Source organism: Diabrotica virgifera, chromosome 7, assembly GCF_917563875.1.
Source record: "Diabrotica virgifera virgifera chromosome 7, PGI_DIABVI_V3a".
NCBI classification, from domain to species: domain Eukaryota; kingdom Metazoa; phylum Arthropoda; class Insecta; order Coleoptera; family Chrysomelidae; genus Diabrotica; species Diabrotica virgifera.
In genome coordinates, this window is record NC_065449.1 from 84,490,006 (window position 1) to 84,512,548 (window position 22,543).

The following is a 22,543-nucleotide window of genomic DNA, read 5'->3' on the forward strand; positions in this document are numbered from 1 at the left end:
TAATATTAATATACACGGATTATACGACATTTGACAGAAGCTCGAAACAAATGACTGTGAATGAAAAGCCCTATTCCCTCTGACTTGGTCAACTACTTGTAATGCGTCATAAAATGTTTCCCTTGTTGTTTGCAGCTTGTTATTTTCTGGGCCATATACTCCGATGATGTTCAGGTCTTCCTTTTCCGTTCTTATCTTTGTTGTTAAATCCTTTCTGATACGTATTGACACTTTTTGATCTGGTATTTGATTTGGTATCTTAGTATTATCTTTTAAGCCTTCTTTGGTCATGTTTTCTTTTGGTACTGCACTGTAAATTAGTATATATTCACCTAATTTTGATTATAATTTTCCTTTGTTTCCTGTATAGCGCATATGTCTATTTGTTTGAATTAAATTAAATATGTTACAAATATAAAGTGATTCCAAAAAATGTATCAATTTTATAATGTAATAATTTATAATTTAATAATATAATATAAAAAAATACCAAGTTTCTTGTAAAAAGTATATATTAAAATACCCTAAATAAGGGTCACAATACAAAACGTTTTCGGATTAAGGAATCCATCATCAGTGTTTAAAAGCCCTAAAATTAAGTATAACCTAATTAAATGAGATAAAAGTTAAAATTGACAGAGGTTTTCAAGAACAAGAGGCTATACTTACAAAATTTGCATGCCTGAGCCACCAAAATGTATAGGGTAAAAACCCTTTAAATGTAAATAATAAAGATATTTTACATATTTATATAAAATTCATCGGATGTTATAGATAAACCTGGATGTTACCCAGGGCAACACAGGACTCTCCCCACGTGGTTGGAACTTTTTTTGGAGAAAACCTCACATATTGGATTTCAATGGCCAACTGACAAGTGAATTCAAGAGCAACCCAAAATGACATCAAGAACTGTCAATGTAACCTAGTTGTAATATTACTTCAGCCACAACGTTAAAGATTAATTTAAATGTTTTAAGATAAAAAACAGTATCAAATTTACAAATAATAAGAATAAAAGATGTTCACAAAATATGAAAGATTTTTTTCCTTAAAATAATGCATTAATTAAGTATTCAAAATAGGGAAATGAAATGTTTATGCTACAGGAAGTTATGCAGTCAACAATACCAATAGGTGTTGTATTAGTGGTATGAAATTGTCAATACGATTAGACAAATAGTGGTAAAGGCCTTATACTAGGAACACAAAATAGTATGTAATGTGTACATATGTGTACGATTTTAAGAGTATTGATGAAATGATAATTGTTTAATGACTGATAACTTTCTTGGTAGTCGACCCAACATAAATTATTGTATAATGATAGAAAAAGTGATATGATAATTGTAAAAATACTGCTTTGTTTTTATCTGATTGAAAATGAGACTAAAGTAACTTGATGAAACTGAGTCCTCTAGAGACCTGACATCAAATTGGTTAAAAATGAAATGATTGTAAAATATAAGGGGGGGGGGGAGTAGGACGGTATGAGAAGTCTGAAAGAGTATGTTGTGATATTGGACCATGGAAGATGTGTAGTGTGTTGTTATGAAATAAGAGTTATCTAATCTATAAGCTATGAGATGAGGCTAAGAAGACAGGTGGCTGGAGTGAGACTCAATTCTGATGGATGTGGTTGTATATGTGATGTAGGAGCTAAATTTTGGAAAATTAAAGCTGGTGTGAAATAATGAGGATGTAAGAGGATGAGGTACAAATGAATATTAGAGAGTTAAAGTAAGATGTTGCTTATCGACAATTGGGAGTGAAATAGATGTATGTGGTAGTCATGAATGGTGTAGCAAAGAAGAGGAAATTGTATCTGATGTGGTTTATGAAAAAAGTTGACGGTGTAGGGGTTGAAAATCTCGGTTAAATGACACATGGCGATTGACACAATTAGGACTTCTCTGCTTCTCTTTAACTATTTCTAAGTCTTCATACAGGTCCAATTTTAGGAAGTTTTTTTGTGAAATATTATGTAATAACGAGACATCTTCTGGGATATTAAGGGTATGTTTGTTTTTTACAAGATGTTGTGAGAAAGTAGAAGTGTTTTCTCTTTTGGTGTGCTCTAAGGAGCGTGAAGATAGGGATCTACAGGTCCTACCTATATATGTAGCGTCACAATCGGAACATTGTAATCTATACACACCACTACGATCCATGTAGTTGATAGGGTCTTTGGAATTGGTAAGACACTGTCCCAGATTGTTGGGCACTTTGAAAGAAATATGAGTATTATCAACTGCTCTTTTAAGAATATATCTAATGTCTCCAGAAAGACGTTCATGAAGATATGGTAAGGAAGCATATGAGGGTTTGAAGGTCAAGTCTCTAGGGAAAGCAGTCTCTCCCAAGACTCTAAGGTGTCTCTTTTGAATAAGTTTGTAGACAATATTAGGATCGTAACCGTTGTTGAACGCTATTTGACGAAGAATATTAAGTTCTTTATCATAGTTTGATGGTGATAAAGGAATAGTTCTTGATGTCATTTTGGGTTGCTCTTGAATTCACTTGTCAGTTGGCCATTGAAATCCAATATGTGAGGTTTTCTCCAAAAAAAGTTCCAACCACGTGGGGAGAGTCCTGTGTTGCCCTGGGTAACATCCAGGTTTATCTATAACATCCGATGAATTTTATATAAATATGTAAAATATCTTTATTATTTACATTTAAAGGGTTTTTACCCTATACATTTTGGTGGCTCAGGCATGCAAATTTTGTAAGTATGGCCTCTTGTTCTTGAAAACCTCTGTCAATTTTAACTTTTATCTCATTTAATTAGGGTATACTTAATTTTAGGGCTTTTAAACACTGCTGATGGATTCCTTAATCCGAAAACGTTTTGTATTGTGACCCTTATTTAGGGTATTTTAATATATACCTTTTACAAGAAACTTGGTATTTTTGTGATTTATGGTATACAGCCAGCTACAGGAAGTTTATTTTCCTCGTGGATTTTAATATAATATAAATTTGCATAACTTTAACTGTACACAATCTTATGTTGCATTAAAATCTTTTAACACTCACTAATATTATTTCATGGTTAATGCGGTTTTGTGTAAATAAAATAAACTTTTATATTTTTCACATGTTCACTTTTTTTATATAAACATTTATTAACAATCAGAATTACACATTCTATAAGTTAATTTGATAACAAGCACAATAACTTATATACAGTTGAGTCCAGGGTTCTTTACCCGTGCGTCATCATTTAAAGTATATGAAATAAGTCGGAAATTTCCTGAACGCAACAGCAAGTCAGGGTAGGCAAGGTAGGCGCCGCCTAACCTCTTCAAATGTACAATAACAAATTATTTATTAATATAAATTACTTATTTCAAAACTGTAATTTATAAATTTTGATACAATACCTAAGTATCTAAAATCTAAAATAAAACAAAGCTACTTTTTAATTCATCTCCGAAGTTGTAATAATTATTGTACGCTCCCCGTAGCGTAGTATTACTAACGATGGCTCTACCCTATGTACCATAGGGCAGGAGCGTTTAAAAGTAGCCGAACAGAATTCGCATTTTGTCTCACTCTTTACGCTAAGCAGAGCGCTGTTATTACATATTGTCGCTTGCTTAGCCGTGTGGCGAGCATTTCCAATATTTTCGGGCTATAGGTAGGCTAGATTGTTTTGCGCCTTTGACATTGGTTGTGCCGAGCTGCATCTCGGGACTGCCAATTGCATGTTTTAGGATCCTGACTACCAATTCTGAAAAAATAGAAAAGTTCGAATTTTGTAATGAAATTTGGTATGTGGGGTTAGAATAATATTTCTTACAATTTTTCCAAATAACTTTTTGCGATATCTCTAACGCGAAACAAAATATTGAAAATTCGTCCTGTTTTTGAATTCGCAGTAGGCCGCGTTTAAAATTTAAATTTCAGTTGACTATCTTAAAATATGTAAAACATCAAAATGAATGACTGCAAAATTTCAAATCTGTATTTATTTTGATAGCCGAAGTATAAATAAGGGTGTCTTCATCTTAAATGCGACACACTGTATACAGGGTGTTTGGTAAAGAATAGGCCATAGCTTAATCCTAGAGTCCTGAAGTTAAAATATGTCGATTTAAGCTAACTTACCTTAGTACGAAAGTTGATAATAACCGAAAGGATGTCAAAGTTAAAACTTTTATTTTATTTATTCTTGAATATTTCCTAACAGACACGGGATAATAACACAAAGGGGATTTTTTAGGACGAGAAATCTAAATTCGCCACTAAAAATGATGTATTATCCAGAGGGCGCCACATACGCCTTTCAGTGCTCATTTAATAGGTTCAATCTTTTTATTACCCACTCTACATACATACCTTTTAAATCAAACATTTTATTCTGTTAATATTTTTATTTAAAAAAGGTATACTACATTCATCTCGCTAAACTCAGCCGCTTTCGAGATAAACGCATTTTAAATCTGCGAGGCAACATAATTTTTTTGCATAATATCATTGTAGTTACACCCGAAAAATAACTTAAAATCATAAAAATTTACAAAAATGTATCTCAAATTTCTTCAAATGCAATTTGCGATGCAATAATACAAATATGAGAACTGGAACAATTATTATGGTTTCAAGTTTATTTTTCGGGTCTAACTACAATGATATGCAAAAATTATGTTGTATCGCAGACTTAAAATGCGTTTATCTCGAAAACAGTTGAGCTTAACGAGATGAATGTAGTATACCTTTTTAAGTAAAAATATTAAAAAAATAAAAATGTTGATTCAAAAAGTACGTGGAGTGGGAGATGAAAATACTTAAACGTATTAAATGAGCGCCGAAAGACGTATGTAACGCCCTCTGGGTAATACATCATTTTTGGTGGCAAATTTAGATTTCTCATCCCAAAAAACCCCCGCTTACCAAATTTTGTGTTGTTATCCCATGTCTGTCAGGAAATATTCAAGAATAAATAAAATAAAAGTTTAACTTTGACTTTGTATTTCGGTTATTATCAACTTTGGTACTAAGATAAGTTGACTTAAATCGACCAATTTTAAGCTCAGGAATGTAAGGTTAAGCTATGGCCCATTCTTTACAAAACACCCTTGTACCTATATACGTATACTCCATCTAATTTACTTACCGTTGCACGTCATCCGCGTCATAGCCCGTGACGTCACATGATACCAACACGAAATATTTAGGCGGTAGTGTTCTTTTTTAGAATCACTTTGCCGAGTACACTGGCATTACAGCCACTAGACATATTTTATTATATACGCGTAGAAATAATATTTAAAGATTTCTATTAATGTCAACTTAAAGAAATACACAATAATATGTTTAATTTAATTTGTATAAATGGATTATAAAGCGTTTTTATGAAGCACATTTGTTCGGAATACACTGTAACTATAATCGAACGCAGGTGATATTTTGGCATAAATTGGTAACATTTATTTGACAGTTGCTGTGATGACACTTCATATTTGTTTATATTCTTTACTATAAGTATTTGTTTCATTATATTTACTGTTTTTATTATGTACTTTAACGTAAGATTATAACTTAATTCTTGTTTTCTATTTCTAAAGTTTTTATTTATTTACATTGATTATTAATTTGTTTTGCTGTATAATCCACTTCCGCAAAAATTGTGTGATGTATTTGATTTAAAATGAATTCAAAAAATTTTTGTAATTGGGCAACAACGTCAACTTAGATCTCTAACGTAGATAATGACGTGCAACGGTAAGTAAATTAGATGGACTGTATGTACATATTATATTATACACTGTATGTGTCGCCTACCCGTATACTGAGGTCACGAGCCGCCACTGCAGCAAGTGACAAAAAGTGGGTACTGCTACGATCACTGGTATATTATAAAATTTGACGTTATCAAATAAATAGAATGTCAAATGTAAGTGTTGCTTTAAAATTCTGATGCAGAATTAAAGCTACATTTAAAGTAGCTTAATAAATTATTTTAATATCATTAGTGATTAGTAAATTATAAATAAACAATTTATTAAAAAATTCAATAACACATTTTATATCAATAACTTAAACACAACCACTCGTTAACTGTGAATGAGGTTTACTTTGTATATTGTAAAAATTAATTGCAAAATAAAATACACTTACCATAAAATTTGAAACTCCAATATAAAATTAATTGTGAAAACAGCTGTTTGTGTGATATAAAAAAACTTCAAAATGCAACAAATTCGACAAAAAAAACAACAAAAAATTCAACAGATTGGCAGTCACAAAATAAACAAACCAGAAACGTCACAAATTGTACTTAAAATCCGAAAACATTCCCAAGCGTCTTTTTTTATACCTATCTCTTTTCGATGTACTGAGTCTAGAGCGTTCTAAAAATAACATGTGTTTTTACTTAATACCAGGCGGTAGCTGGTTTGTCTAGTTTCATGCGTGGAAGAGAATGATGCTTATAGATAAAAAGATGTGTTTTATCTCGCCAGGTATTAATGAAGCACGGGTAAATAATCGTGGACTCAAGTGTAAACCATAATGTTGTACCCTAATATGACGTTATGAGGTACATCATCCAGCGGTTTCACCTCAGTTTCAGCGAAGATCTATGGGCCATAATTTTCGTAATCTTTTGTTGTTTAGTGGCTGAAGTAGTGGTAATATTAATTGGTTGAGGTGGCCTTCCAATTTCTCATGGTGTCTGTTGGCTCTATCTTGAATCACTGTGCTGACTAACAGGATGTTTAGGTCTCTATGAAGTGTTTGGTTGGAAATGTACCACGGGGTGTTTGCGATGGTGCGTAGAATTTTTGATTGGGTTCTTTGGATTATTTTTGTATTTGATTTGCTGGCACAACTCCATAGTTCGATTCCGTACGTCCATATAGGTCTGATGACTGTTTTATAAATGAGCAGTTTGTTCTCAATTGAGAGTCGAGATTTTCGACCTATAATTTCTTTCACTCTCAACTCAATTTGTTTCTTCATCTTTAAAATGTATTGTTTCCAGTTTAATTTAGAATCCAGATGAAGCCCCAGGTATTTGACGATATTCTGTTGGGGTATGTTGACTTGATTAAGGCTAATATTTGGGCATTGGTCTTTCCTCAGTGTGAAAGTTTCATTAGCTTTTATCTTCCATTTCTCTAACCACTGTCCTCTTTGGTCTAGGTGTTCTTGAAGCTTTAATACTGCAGCTGTTGGATCCCCTTCAGTTGCAAATATTGCTGTGTCATCATCAGCGAAAGTTCCAATGGTGGTTTGTGGATAGGTTGTTAAATCGGATGTGTACAGTACATAAAGAAGTGGACCCAGTATACTACCTTGTGGGACTCCTGACTAAATTTGGTTACGGTTTGATAGTTCATCCTCCACTTTAGTTTCGAAAATTTCTCTTTGGAATTCTAGGTCACTTATAATTCTCTTTTAAGTCACAGCTTTTCAAGAAGTTTTGACATTATTGGCAGTAGACTTATTAGACGGTATGATGAAACATCCGTTAAAGCTTTACCAGGTTTCGGTATCATAATTAATTGGGCAGTTTTTAGTGATTTAGGCCAGTCATTTTGTCTTAAGATTGCATTTAATATTTTCAATAACTTCATTATACCTTTTTTAGGAAGTTGTTTTAGCATTGTTGCTGTTATGAGATCAGTGCCTGCTGCCTTCTTTTCATTCAAATGATTAATTTCATCTGTGATCTCCTTCGGTGTAATTAAAGTTAGTCGCTCTCGTTGATTAATTGGCAAGGCTAGTTCCTGCTCTACTTCTTGTACTTGGTCATTGTCGTGTGGTTTGGAAGACTTCAGTTAGATATTCAGTAAATAAATCAGTTTTTTCTTTGTTGCTTTTTGCCCATGGTCCTGGTGGTATTGAGTTTTTCCGAATTGGGGGTGAATTAGTTATTGGTTTATTTTTGTTTTTGATTGGATTGGTGTTAACACATAGTTTTCGAATGAATTGTTTCGCATCTGTTCTAGTGCTGTTTTTAATTATATTTTTTTATTATAAATTATCCTGTCGACGGGTCTGTGAGTTTTTTGTCAGATTGATCTGGCTTTTCGTTTTTCTGCAACCAGTATTTTTATTTCAAGAGGAATGTTGGTTGAAATTCTTTTTTGTCCAGGTTGAGGGGTAGACTGTTTGACAGCATTTTGAAGTAAGCTGATTAGATTACTAGGTTCTGTTTCTATTTGTTCGGGAGTTTGCAATATCACTAATCGATTTACTTCCTGTTCTATGATTAGCCAGTATGTGTCCCAGTTTGATTTGAAGCTATGCAGTCGAGGTGTTGGTTTTTTATTAGCACCGTTGTGCTAATTGTGGCAATTATGGGACTATGGTCTGATGATAAATCAAAACTTGTTACTGTATCTGTATATGATTGAGATATTCCGTTGTACACTAAAAATTTTTGTGTTTTAGGTCTAATGTTCATGAACCGGTATTACGATACTCCAACTACGAAGAATATGAGGGATCGTGGCAATATAAAAAAATGGATTCGGCATCCTTGAAAACTTATAGAATAGTCGTGACTACTTTAATTCACGTCGGTATAGTGGGTGGTTACTACAAACCAGACGTGGTATTCGTTGATGAAGCTGCACAAGCATGTGAACCTGAAGTTTGCATAGCTTTAGGTATGGTTAGACATGGACAGCAGATAGTATTAGCCGGAGACCCTAAGCAGCTTGGACCATCATTAACTTCTGATGCTGCGATCCGATATGGCTTAGGTTTGTAATTTTTATCTTTTATTAACTTTTATTTATAAAGTGACAGTTTCACATGCGAATATACTGAAAATTTTTCAAAATTACATGTAAATTTTAATAGAAAGTTGCCGATCTTTGTGCCGATCTCTATATCTACTCTCATTGAAATATAGTATACGCTCATTGAAATATATCCAATTCCTTACTTTATTGATAATATTTTTCTTTACCCTGCATGCTACCCGTCCCTCTGGTTTCTTTTTCTGTTCTGCTCCACTGTATATTAATAAGTTTCTATTTGCCACTATCGTGATTCCTCTTTCTTTTCTTTTTGTTTGTGTTATAGCTACCACTTCAATATTTTTATCTTCTATTTCTCTCCCGTTTATGCTTCTTACATTCCATGTTGCTATTTTTAAAATTGCCTTCTGCTTGCTTTTTATGTGTCATTACGTTTTCGTTTAAATGTAGTTTGTTTCTGTCTGTGTTATCATCTTCATATTCATTCATGTCCTTATTCTGTACTTTTTGCATTTTCCGTTCCATCGACGTATTTTTTTCCACTAGATTTTTTAACTAGCTGCCTCTGTTTTGTTTGTAGGTTTTTCTATCTTGTGGATTTTTTGGTTCGAATTCCATCTCGAGTCTTCTATAATTATAATTCCACAACCGATTTTTGTCATTTTCCCCTTTGCTCTTTCGTTTGCGACTATGTTCCTTAAGAGGAAACAGTAGCGATCAACAGGTAGCGAAAACGCGTTCCAAGATTGCGGCTGAAATTTTGAATATTTTTTCGAGATATTTGGCACACGTACTCGTAATATAATAAAGAATGGCGGTACAGAGCCCAATTTGAAAAATATATTAATATGTGGAAATTACTCTGTAATTAAATACAATATTAAAAAAACGAGCCTGTACCGTCATTAAGAAGAACAAAAAAATACACTTTCTTCAAATAAACTTTTATATCCGATGCCTAGATTTTGTGTCATTTTGGAACTACTAAAATGTTTTATTTCATTAGTAGTTCCAAAATGACACAAAATCTAGGCATCGGATAAAAAAGTTTATTTGAAGAAAGTGTATTTTTTTGTTCTTCTTAATGGCGGTACAGGCTCGTTTTTTTAATATTGTATTTAATTACAGAGTAATTTCCACATATTAACATATTTTTCAAATTGGGCTCTGTACCGCTATTCTTTATTATATTACGAATACGTGTGCCAAATATCTCGAAAAAATATTCAAAATTACAGCCGCAATCTTGGAACGCGTTTTGGCTACCTGTTGATCGCTACTGTATCACCTTAAGTTCTCTTTGTATTTATATCTCTTTTAGGCAGGTCACATACTAATGTATACTCGGCGTTGTTTATGTGTTTTTAGTTTACCTTTGTCTTTCAATAGTTTTAATTTCTCTTCAAATTTTTTAACTCAATGACACAGATCATATCATTTATTTTGTTTTGCTCTTTTTATTTTTGTTGTTTTTTATCCCCAATTCGTTGCTTATGTATAAAGTTTTCTATTTGAATTTTTATTCACTCCTCACTTGATGTATCTATTGGTAAGATTTTCATTATTAAATTGTTTTTATTCTTTTATTTCTTGCATATTTTTATAGTTAATTCTACTTTCTTCATTTTTTGTTTCATGATCACCATTTCTTTTTCAAATTTTCAAATTCTTTTATTAACTCATAAATGTGTTGTTTATATTCACTATTCTCCTTCCTGATCTCATTTATTTCCTCTAGTATTTTTCCCATCATATTTTTGAAGTTATACTTCTTTAGGCGTGATTGGGAAAATTGTTGAGAGTAATTTTTTATAAAAACGACAGTATGAACCATCGCTAAATATTTCAAGTTGTGTATGAATCACTGCAAATAAAGTGTGAAAAAAATATATTGGTATTACAATTTTAACTATTTATAATGGGAAATAAGCCACAATATTATTAAAAAATGATTTTTATTAACGTTTCGACGCCCAAATCGGGTGCCGTTGTCAAAATACAAAATACTACTAACATAAACAAAAATGTTGTTGCTTAGTAAAAAAATTCTTCTAATAATTTATTTAATTTGACTCATTTATATCGGCAATTCAGATACATATGATACATTTTAAAGTAGAAGACTTTAAAATGATATTGCCAATATTTATGAGTTGCGTTCCTGGGACGACTTTACTGAAAGATAGTTCATTCGATTACATGAAATCAACCCCAACTCAAGAATATTCGTCACAAAAAAATCATAGCATGTGATCTGTCTTTAAAAAGACAACCACATGCAACGGTGACATTAAAATTCTCGCGTTAGAGATCTCATAGTAAATCACGAGGGAAAACCAGAAAAAACCTCGCGATACTATCCCGACATCGTAAGTATTTGGTCTTACATTTAATTTACTCTCAAAATTAATACCAAATTCTGACTTTACTATAATTTTGTTTAAATTATAAATAATATCAATAATACATGGATATATAAGTAATACTAAATTATAAAATATGTACTAACTCGACTATATAGTAAATACCTGTTATATTGTATATTGCATTAATATAATATATTATATTATTATATAATTGCATTGTATAGCAAAGAAGTAAACATAAAATAAGTACTTAAAATGATATGTAATAGATGAAAATAGAGTCTGATTTTTATACTCACATTAAAATCATCCTCACATACGTGGGCTGTGCCTTTAACCATTTTAAACGACGTTTTTGATCGTGAGGTACACGAATAAATAGTATTCAGGGTGTTTTATACGTGGTATTGGAACACAGACATGGGAACAATACAATATTTGTAATATTGTTTTTGGGTTGCTTCCATATTTAGTTAATAAATTAACAAGACAAACAACACTAACGAAAAGAAATCACGAACAAAATCTAACCTTTTTTTCTCTAATCTTAACCTGTTTTTAAATCAACGAACTGTTAAAACTTAGAAAAAATACAAAAATAAAGCTTTTTTATACACATTAAAAAAACTCTGATGAGGTTTCCCTAAAAAGTGTATTATTTTTTGGTTATTTCTCGTTGAAATATTCGATTTGGAATTTGACTAATAAGGATCGATGTTTCGTTAGCAATAACTCTGCTTCTACTGGTCTACAGACTTCATACATAGTACTTATTTTTTCAGATATTTGCGAAAACCCGTCTAATAACGTGGTTTTCTTGTTGAAACGTGAATTCATTTGCAAATAACTCAAAAATTATTGACTTACTGAGAACTCTATAGAGCAAAAGTTGCTTAGAATTATTTTGAACGTATGTTTTGTCACCCCGAGAACTGCAAAAGCACATATCGGCATAATATCACTTTTTTTCTTTGACTATATAGCTATAGCTACACCAAATTTCATATCAATCCAAGCATTTAATCCAAGCAATTAATTTCTTATTCGGAATTTTTGCAATATTTGACCGTGAGTGAATGACTATTTGGAATAAACTATCTGAGGGGATTAGATGCTTTGAGAGGATAGATTTGAAGAGATACAAGTGATAAAATGGTTTAGTAGAGAAAAACGAAGTGAAAGTTAATTTTACATGGTAAATTCTACAGCGAATTAATCACTTATGGACTTATTTTGAATTAATTTTATACAATTTATTTATCTAATTGTAAAAGCTATTATTTGTTTTCATTCCAAATATTTGAAATTTTGAAAAAACCTTTGCACTTGTACCACTGTGCTTCAAATTTTCCACTTGTTTCTTTTTGGCACTTACTACTTTCCGAATTTCTTGAAGTGAAATAAAATATGTTAAACATTTTACTCAAATTATTAAAACCGATTTATTCATCATAATCTAACACTGTCGCTAATAGAACACTCGTATTCTAAGGTTATTCCATATTTATATCTAGAATAGTTATCCTAAGTATAAGGTAGATATAGTACGAAAATAATTAGTAACTAATAAACTCGGTATAAGTTAGATATAAGTATTCCCACTTTATTCCGAAATAATAGTTTGGCAACGTTGCAATCTTCTGCACAAATACATAGAACAACGATATATTGTGTCAAATGTCAATTTTGATTTTTCTCTGTAACTGACAAACCAAATTAACCTAGGCGAAAAGTTTTCGGAATGATAAAAATGAGTTTTTCTACGGCCGTGCTAAAAGAGCCACTTTCACCCACGCATTTCGTTTCCGAAAGTTACACTTTCCCACACGCCGTGCGTGAAAGTAAATTTTCCCGCACGGTGTGCGGGAAATATTTGCATTGTGCGGGAAAATTTGCATTATAATATATTATACATGGAATAAACTAATATTTAGATATTATTTACTAATTTACTTCAAATTTATCTGATTGTGTTCATGTTTTAATGAAATTAGCGCGATAATTCGATGAAATAAAATTATTTTGACATAATATTTAAAAGTCAGATCAGCAGATAATTACAATGGTTTTGAATCGTCGTCATGGAAACCAATATCTTCGTCGTGGTAACCCATTATATTGAAAGTTTGATTTTGACAACCTTGTCAAAGAATTAATTTGTGTATTTTCACTTCTAAAGAAAAATGTATATAACTCTATTTTTTGTGGCTTTTTTCCAAATGTACGGCCCTAGAAAAAATATTGTTCCTAACTCATGCGGAAAGTGATACTTTCACGCACGAGACTGCCGTTGATCCGAACGACGCGATAGCGGAGTTCGGGCAAGCAGTCGAGTGCGGAGAAGACACTTTCCGCATGAGTTAGGAACAATATTTTTTCTAGGGCCGTACATTTGGAAAAAAGCCACAAAAAATAGAGTTATATACATTTTTCTTTAGAAGTGAAAATACACAAATTAATACTTTGACAAGGTTGTCAAAATCAAACTTTCAATATAATGGGTTACCACGACGAAGATATTGGTTTCCATGACGACGATTCAAAACCATTGTAATTATCTGCTGATCTGACTTTTAAATATTATGTCAAAATAATTTTATTTCATCGAATTATCGCGCTAATTTCATTAAAACATGAACACGATAAGATAAATTTGAAATAAATTAGTAAATCATATCTAAATATTAGTTTATTGCATGTATTATAATATATTATAATGCCATATTACAAGGTATTTTACTTTCCCGCACGCCGTGCGGGAATAGCTATTTGTATAACAAGGAAGGAAAGTGCTACTTTTCCTCCCGAGAATGAAGTTTACTGCCCGACGCGTAGCGGAGGGCAGTAATCATTCAAGGGAGGAAAAGGCACTTTACTCCCGTGTTATACATATGGTTTTTCCACCTTCCTCAAATTAACAAGTCATTTTTCATTTTTACTTAATTTATTTATATAACTAACCAACAAAATTTATTAAAACTAAAACTAACAAGTAGGTACAATATATCTGTCAACTGTCAAATATAAGTCAAATTATTAATGTAAACATTGTTAAATCAAAATAACAATTTACTGTTTTTTACCATTTTGCAAAATACAGGGTGTTTTATAAATAAACGTTAAAATGTATAGATACTTACGTAATAGAAAATAGATATTGTACAGGGCGTCAATAAGTTATATTTCATGAATGAAATACCATGACGTCACTTTTACTTTTCCTCCCTAGGAGGAAAAATATTTTCCTCCCTAGGCAGGATTTGTACAACTTTGCTCCCTACAATCAGGTCCGGAAAAGTATACTTTCGGTAGAGGTAGGTGGAAAAATTTACTTTCACGCACGCCGTGCGGGAAAGTGCAACTTTCGGAAGCGAAATGCGTGCGTGAAAGTAGCTCTTTTAGCACGGCCGTAGAAAAATAACTATTTTATTGATTTTTTTTTAAATACGTTTAAAATACCAGTATTCTTCTTTCATATGGTTTCCATAGAATTGCTGTATCATTATTATTTTCTGAACAATAACATTGCAAAAAAAGTTCATAGGGGTAAACAAATTGAATAAAATTTAAACTATTTGACGAATCATCTTGAAATTTTTTGTGCATTATATGGACTGTTTGACTCAACTTTCTAAAAACCCTAAAGTTTTCTAAAAACCTTACACCATCTTTAGAAAACCAATATTTAATTCTGAATTCCTTATCGGTGTATTGTGAAAAGGGATTTATTCTATCTTTGAAAAGTTTCCTGTTTCGTGTATTTTCTATCGTGTTAATTAAATTATCAACTTCTTCGACAGCCGCAACACCCCTTGAACACATTTTTTTATTATACCAGAAACTCTACCGACAAACAAAGACAGGAGATTCCTCAGATAATTTTAAGATAATTTAACCCAATTCACCTAGTCCGAAAATGCTTCCTAAGTGAGCTAGAGCTATTTGAAGATGGCGTCTGGTAATTAGTTTTTCTTAAATACCTCTGGAACGCTTCTATATAGAACAACAAAAATTGGTATGCTTATTTATATTTCAGAGGTAAATCGATTCCATCCATTGCGAATTTCTAGTACCGATCATAGGCGTCCGTTTTGGGTAGGGCAACGGTAACTTTATCGCATAACTCTTTTGTATTTATTTTTTAAGCACTTTTGATTCTGGATTATTAAATTGTGAGGTATTCTAGTACTAAAAGGTACTTTTGCTTTAAGTCGATAGGATAAACCGTTTTCTAGAAAAATCGATTTGAAAATTTTTGGTTTTTTTGAATTTAAAAAAAAATTTAAAAAAACTATTTAGGAACACGAAAACTTGTACGTTTAATTATATTCCAAATATGAATCGATTTTATTAATTGCGAATGTCTAGTACCGGTCATATGCGTCGGTTTTGGGTAGGTCAACGGTTATTTTATCGCATAACTCTGTCTTTAATATTTAAGCATTTTTGATACTAGATAATTAAATTATGAGGTATTCTAGTACTAAAAGTAACTCTTGCTTTAAGTTGGTAATATACACAGTTTTTTTTTTTGAAGAAAAGTTTTTTATTTTTTTTCGAATTAAAGAGACGAAAAATTTTCAAATCGATTTTTCTAGGAAATGGTGTGTCCTACTGACCTAAAGCAAGAGTACTTTTTAGTACTAGTATACCTCAGAATATAATAATCCAGAGTAAAAAATGCTTAAAATTTAAAGAAAAAAAAGTTATGCGATAAAATAACCGTTGTCCTACCCAAAACGGACGCCTATGAGCGGTACTAGAAATTCGCAATAGATGGAATCGGTTTATCTCTGGAAGATAAATAAGCGTACCAATTTTCGTTTTTCTAACTAAAAGCGTGCTGGGGATATTTAACCCTCGTAAGGCGGTGCGGGGTGCAGCTGCACCCCATACCTCGTTTTTCTCAAGTATCTTTTTTAATATATTTTTTTTATTTTTGTCCATTTTTTTATACGCATTAAATTCAATTCTAAACGCATTCCACTCATTACAGCATTTAAAACTTTTTGCGTTTACGTGCTTTTTTTGGAAAAATGACTGTAGGGTGCAAATGATGAAAATTTCATATCTTGAATTGGACGTTTCTGATGTTCCACCTGGAACTAACAGAGCTACGGGACAAGGTCGGTGTTACTTAAGTCAGAGAAAAAAGACCCAAAGTCCCGGCATACCAAACTGTATTGTGTGTAAAAACTTTGTGTTGCTCATTCTGTGAAAAATTTCATGTGTTTGTCTTGCAACGATAATAATTTTTTTTTAAGAAGAAATGAGTACTTTGTTTGTAAAATTATGTTTCATAGTATAAAAAACAAGTCCTAATTATCTTTCAAATCAATTTCCCCGACGTTCACATATAAAAAATGGATATACAGATGGGGTGCAAATGCACCCCGCACCGTTCTTTACGTAAGAATCTAAGCACCGCCTTACGAGGGTTAAGAAAAACTAATTACAAGACGCCATCTTCAAAGAGCTCTAGCTCCCTTAGGAAGCATTTTCGGACTAGGTAAATTTGATTAAATTGTCTTAAAATTATCTGAGGAATCTCCTGTCTTCGTTTATCGGTAGAGTTTCTGGACACCCTGTATAATTACTCACAAAACAAATCAAAAGATAATATATTTTTGCCTCTGATGGCATTCTTCTTCTTTAAGTACCGTGCCCAAATTTTTAGGCGTGGGTAGCTTCCATGACAATTTGCCGATATTATTCTCGATCTTGCGCGGCATGTAATAATTCATCTGCTGATAAGCCAGTCCATTGACGAAGGTTTCGGAGCCATGAATATTTCTTCCTCTTTTTCCGTCGATCTTTCCATCGAGTATTAACTGCAGTATACTGTATCTGCTACCTCTCATTATATGCCCCAGATATTCAAGTTTTCTCTTTTTTATCATCTTCATTAAGTCACCTTCGCCTTGACCTACTCTGTTTAAGACTTCTCTGTTTGAAATGCGTTGAACCCAAGATATTCTGAGCATTCTACGATACGACCACATCTCAAAGGCTTCTAATTTGTTCATCATGTTAACCTTCATGATCCAGGTTTCACATCCATATAGTAGTACAGGATAGTAACGAATATTCGTATTCGCATTCGCGAATATTCGCATATTTTTGCATATTCGCATTCGTATTCGCGAGATTTGTGTGAATATTTTGTGAATATGGACATCAGAAAAAAAGAGGATAATATTAGGTTAATAAAATCAAAATCTATTTACATCTTTTTTTATTAAGAAAAGGTAACTTATGCCCGGTTGCACCAACAGATCTTAAGCTTAAGTCGAGAATATCATAAGAATTAATATAATATAATTATAATATATTACAATCAGAATACCATAATATAATAATAGATATAATTGATAATAAGGTAAGAATCTAAAATTATGGTGCAACGTAAGTGATACTCAAGGAGGCCCTATCTATAAGTAGAGCTTAGCTAAGCTGGAGCTTAAGATCTGTTGGTGCAACCAGGCATAAACCTCATATAATCACATTATCATCCTTCACTTTATTTTATTATTTGTTATTATGTAATAAAGCTTAAGATTCAGATTGATTTAAACTAAATAATAATTAACTTCTCATTAGAACTTTAGAAAACATTACAAAAATACAAACAAAATTTTAAAAAACTGAATATTCGCATTCGCATCCGCATTCGCGAATGTCGGTAGCAGATATTCGCATTCGTATTCGCGAATGTTCAAAAAATGACATTCGATACATCACTAGTACAGGATACACATAACATTTTAGGAACTTGATTCTTAGTTGTAAGTTCAGCTGAGAGTTGCTCAGAATAGATCTAAGTTTCATAAATGCTCCTCTTGCAATTTCTATACGAGTTTTAATTTCTTCATCCGGATTTAGTGTCTCGTTTATCCAACATCCTAGGTATTTAAAATGGTTAACTTTTGTTATTGATTCATCACTGACAATTAGTTGCATAGGGCCGACGTCTTGTTTATTAACCACAAGTAACTTTGTCTTTGTTGCATTTATGTTAAGTCTGTTATTGGAGCACTCTCTAGTGACTCGATCTATAAGGAATTGAAGATCTTCGATATTTTCAGCCATGATCGCGGTGTCGTCTGCATATCTGATGTTAATAGTTCCTCCCCCGATTCGAACTCCACATTGTCCTTCCAAAGCTTCATTAAAAATTATTTCTGAGTATACGTTAAACAAAGTTGGGGATAACACACAACCCTGTCTGACACCTCTTTGAATGCAAATTTTGTCTGTTTCTTTGCCGTCTACCAGAATAGAAGCTTCTTGATTCCAATATAGATGTTGTAAAAGTCTCAGATCTTTATCATCTATTCCAATCATTTCTAGATATTCAAACCACCTAGCATGTTGAACTCTATCAAACGCCTTCTCAAAATCTATGAAGCAGACGTAAATTGGTTTCTGTACTTCCCATGATCGTTGAAGTAATGTTAACATTGAGAACAAAGCTTTCCTTGTTCCCAATCCTTCTCTGAAACCGAATTGTTTGTTTCCCATTGTCTCTTCACATTTCTGCTTGATTGTATTAAGAATTATCTTAAGAAGTAGCTTGAGAGAGTGGCTCATAGACTAATTAGTCTAAAGTCTTTACATGAGATGTATTAGGTTTTTTTGGGAGTGGAATAAATGTAGACTCTAACCATATCTGTGGCATCATTCCAGTCTCGTATATATGGTTATAAATGTTTGTTAGTTGTGAGACATTGTTGTCATCCAGAAGTTTAAGCCAGTCTGATGGTATTTGGTCAAGGCCTGGACATTGACAGTCATAAAATAGGTTATACCAGACTTAAACAAGGGTGTGGGTCGGTATAAACTTCGACTAAATTCTTATACCACGTATAACCTACATATACAGTCGGAAAAATTGAAAGAATACGCATGAACGATCATATCAACCACATATTTTGGATTTGCTGCCTTTTTCTATAAATAACAAACGAGAGAGATAGATTATTAAGTGTTGTTTACTAAGCAAAAACGTTATCCAAGACATACGCAGTTACATATTTATAATTGACAGAGTGAGACGGCGATACAATTGTTCAACGTAGTTATATTAATTTAGTAGAAAATTTAAACCCACACTTGACTATTTCTGTACTTCTAATGTCATTCTTAGAAAAACATTCAACATCAGTAGAGATAATGATTGTACAAACTACTATTCGAGTAATCGTGCTGGTCAACTATAATCTGAGAGATTCAATTTCTGTCACTTTGACAGTGAACTGGGTTAGGTTCGGTAGAGTTTATAAATTTTAAGGCCATGGGTACATAATTCGCAAATATTTTATGCCTATCCCTACTTTTTCTGTCTTTACACGGCAAATTACGTGTAGTAAAATTCACACTGGTATGGATATGTAAACATTATTAGAATCAAACTAATACATACAACTCTTGACATTTCCCATTACATTTGAGGAAGCAAAAAAATAGCGTCATCTAGGCGGTCAACGGTGATAACCAGAGCAATCTAACCTTACATTTATAAAATTGCTTTATTATTGTTTTTGTATAAGTGTTTGAACTATTTTTATTTTAATTTAATTTAGCAAAATTAGCTTGTTATTCAAAAATTTATAAAATTATATTTGAATGTCTAAGTCAAATTTTACGTTGTCACAACGTAGTTTCACCGCAAGCCGGCAGTGGCGCTAGTGGCAATGTGCTTCCAGATTTCTATGGGAGTTGGATGTATTACAGTCAATAGTATTTGCTAGAATGTCATTCTACTTGAAAATGTCATCATTAACTTGGCTTTTGAATGTTCTTGGATAACTGTTATTTTTATAATTGCAAATTATTAATTCAGTTAATAAATGTGATAATTTTTTCACTATGTATTCAGTGATTGTCATAATTCATATGTACAACAAAAACTATTACTCAATCAAGAAAAGAGGAAAAGTGTTAAAGTAATTTTTTAATAATATATTCTTACTATGGAACGCTTACAATTTTGAACATCTTTAACAACAAAATAGTTTAAGATTTAACCATGCATTGATTCCAACATATCTACATAAAATTCATTTAAGAGACAATCCATATTGTCAATGTGGAGAAATAGGTGATGCTGAACATATGATTTTAAATTGCCCTCTAATACAAATAAATATAAATATGTTTATAAGTAAATTATACAGTTGTAAAAATATAACACACGCAATAAATTTAACATATATTATCACAAATTAATAATATAGAATTAATGCAATTATTTATAGAACATATTAAAAATATAAAAATCAAATTATAAACTAACTAACGTAAAGACCGAAATTAAAATCTATTATAATATATAAGTAAACCTGTGTTTTTGCCTGATGTGGTATTCTCACTGACCAGTGGTCAATCCTTATAAAGTATGTAGAATAAGTAGGATAGAAAATGTTAAGTAGATAGGTATAGGAAAATATATTGTAAAATAAATGAGCAAAATTGGTGAATCGGCGAATTGAACATCTTTAACAACAAAATACTTGGATCACAGAATATATTATCCTGATGTATTCTCTGCCTGGATCTTCCACAAATAATACACAATAAATAACTTTTTATTAAGTTCACGTCTTAAATCGATTATTTATCAAATACACTATATATCAATAGTATTTAATCAACAACTCAAAATATTCCCGATGCCATGTCAAATATTTAAAATTGTCACTGATTGTCGCTGCCTGACTGACAATATGCTGACAATATTCTATTCGACTGAGTGCGTTGTAAGACAGAGATAGATTTGGAAAATTTGACCACGGATATTGTGTTCATTTTTTTCGAATCCTGAAAAAACCAATAAATATTTTTGAAAAGTTTAAACGCAGAATGAAAGACTAAATTATTACAGAGGGCCGAAAGTCCCTTAGAATAAATAAAAAGTTTATTTTGAATCAGATATTTGAAATTAAAAATCACACTAAATTTTCTCTTAGTTTTTCACCCCTGTAACTTATTAAAATAAACATTATATAAGTTCTCAGGGACTTTCAGCCCTCGCTAATAACGTAATCTTTCATTCTGCGTTTAAATTTGTCAGAAATACTTATTAGTTTTCTCAGGATTCGAAAAAAATGAATCCCCATTTGAATAGCATTGCAGCCGAAAATACGTACCCATCCTCTTAATAATCAGTCGTATTTACTTGAATAAACTCAGTTCTTTTAAAAGCTATTTTGATATTATATTGTATTTTTGGTTTGGTAAGTATTTATTTAATTAAAATAAGTCAATAAAATTTGTAAGTAATCATCGGTCAATATGGTTAACTTCTGTCTATGAGTTTGCCAAATGTGTACATATTACTCTGACTTTTCAATCATAGTGTATAAAATACAGATTATGTAGTATATTTTTACGAATGTACATTTATTTGCAGATAATGTCTGGAAAATGATCTGGATAGCAAAATGATCTGAATTCATTAAGTTTACTCTCATTTAAGTCACTTAATGCAGTTGACATAAACGACATTTTTTAAATTCATGTTACTATTTACATCCGGCAACTTTAACATGGAGAAATTCATAATACTATATTTGCTTACTCATTATTTTTGTATTATTAATCTATATCAAATAATTAATTACGGTAGTAAAAGTAACATTTATTACCAATACCATTGTTTATATAGGGAGATAGTTGGTCAGCCCAATAGGAAAATTTGTTTTATTCAAATTGAGACAGTCACCAGATGTCCCCACAATTTCTCTCAGGGTCGCAACGTCAAAATGCATAGACACCAAGTTGGATACGATCCTATTCATAACACCCAACTCGCATACATATAAAGAAAAATAAATATTTATATAGAAGAGTATATTTAGAAATTGAATTAATGATGCCATGCTACTATACATTATAGATTATATAATAGCATGACATCATTAATTCAATTTCTAAATATATTCTTCCATATATTATTTATTTTTCTTAATATGTATGCGAGTTGGGGTGTTATGAATAGGATCGTATCCAACTTGGTGTCTATGCATTTTGACGTTGCGACCCTGACAGAAATTGTGGGGACATCTGGTGACTGTTTCAATTCGAATCAAACAAATTTTCCTATTGGGCTGACCAACTATCCCTATATAAACAATGCCAATACATATATAGGTGTAGTCGGTTCGCTAAACTCAGACACAACTGGCTTGTGATTTTAGTAGGTAATTTTCTTGTTTTTGGCCAATTTTGCCAAGATTGGCAAAATTACTAACTATTTAGTAATTATCAACAATTTAGTAATTATTTTTTTGTCGATTTTACCAAATTGGCAAAATTACTTATTAAAATCACTAGCCAGTTGTGTCCATAGTTTATCGAAGCGTTTAGCGAAGCGACCATATTATCAGAAAAAGAATAACATCAAAAAAAATTGTTGACACATTTACGTAGCGAAAAATCGTACGGTGGGGTAATAGT

At 31.8% G+C, this 22,543-nt stretch overlaps 1 protein-coding gene across 1 annotated transcript in view; it reads left to right on the forward strand.

Moving 5' to 3' along the window:
• Window positions 1-22,543, forward strand: part of LOC114325757 (putative helicase mov-10-B.1) — a 181,567-nt gene that overhangs the window by 104,693 nt on the left and 54,331 nt on the right. The window contains exon 13 of the mRNA XM_050655359.1: window positions 8,407-8,720. Coding sequence (XP_050511316.1) covers window positions 8,407-8,720 — 314 coding nt within the window. The remainder of the gene's footprint in view (window positions 1-8,406; window positions 8,721-22,543) is intronic.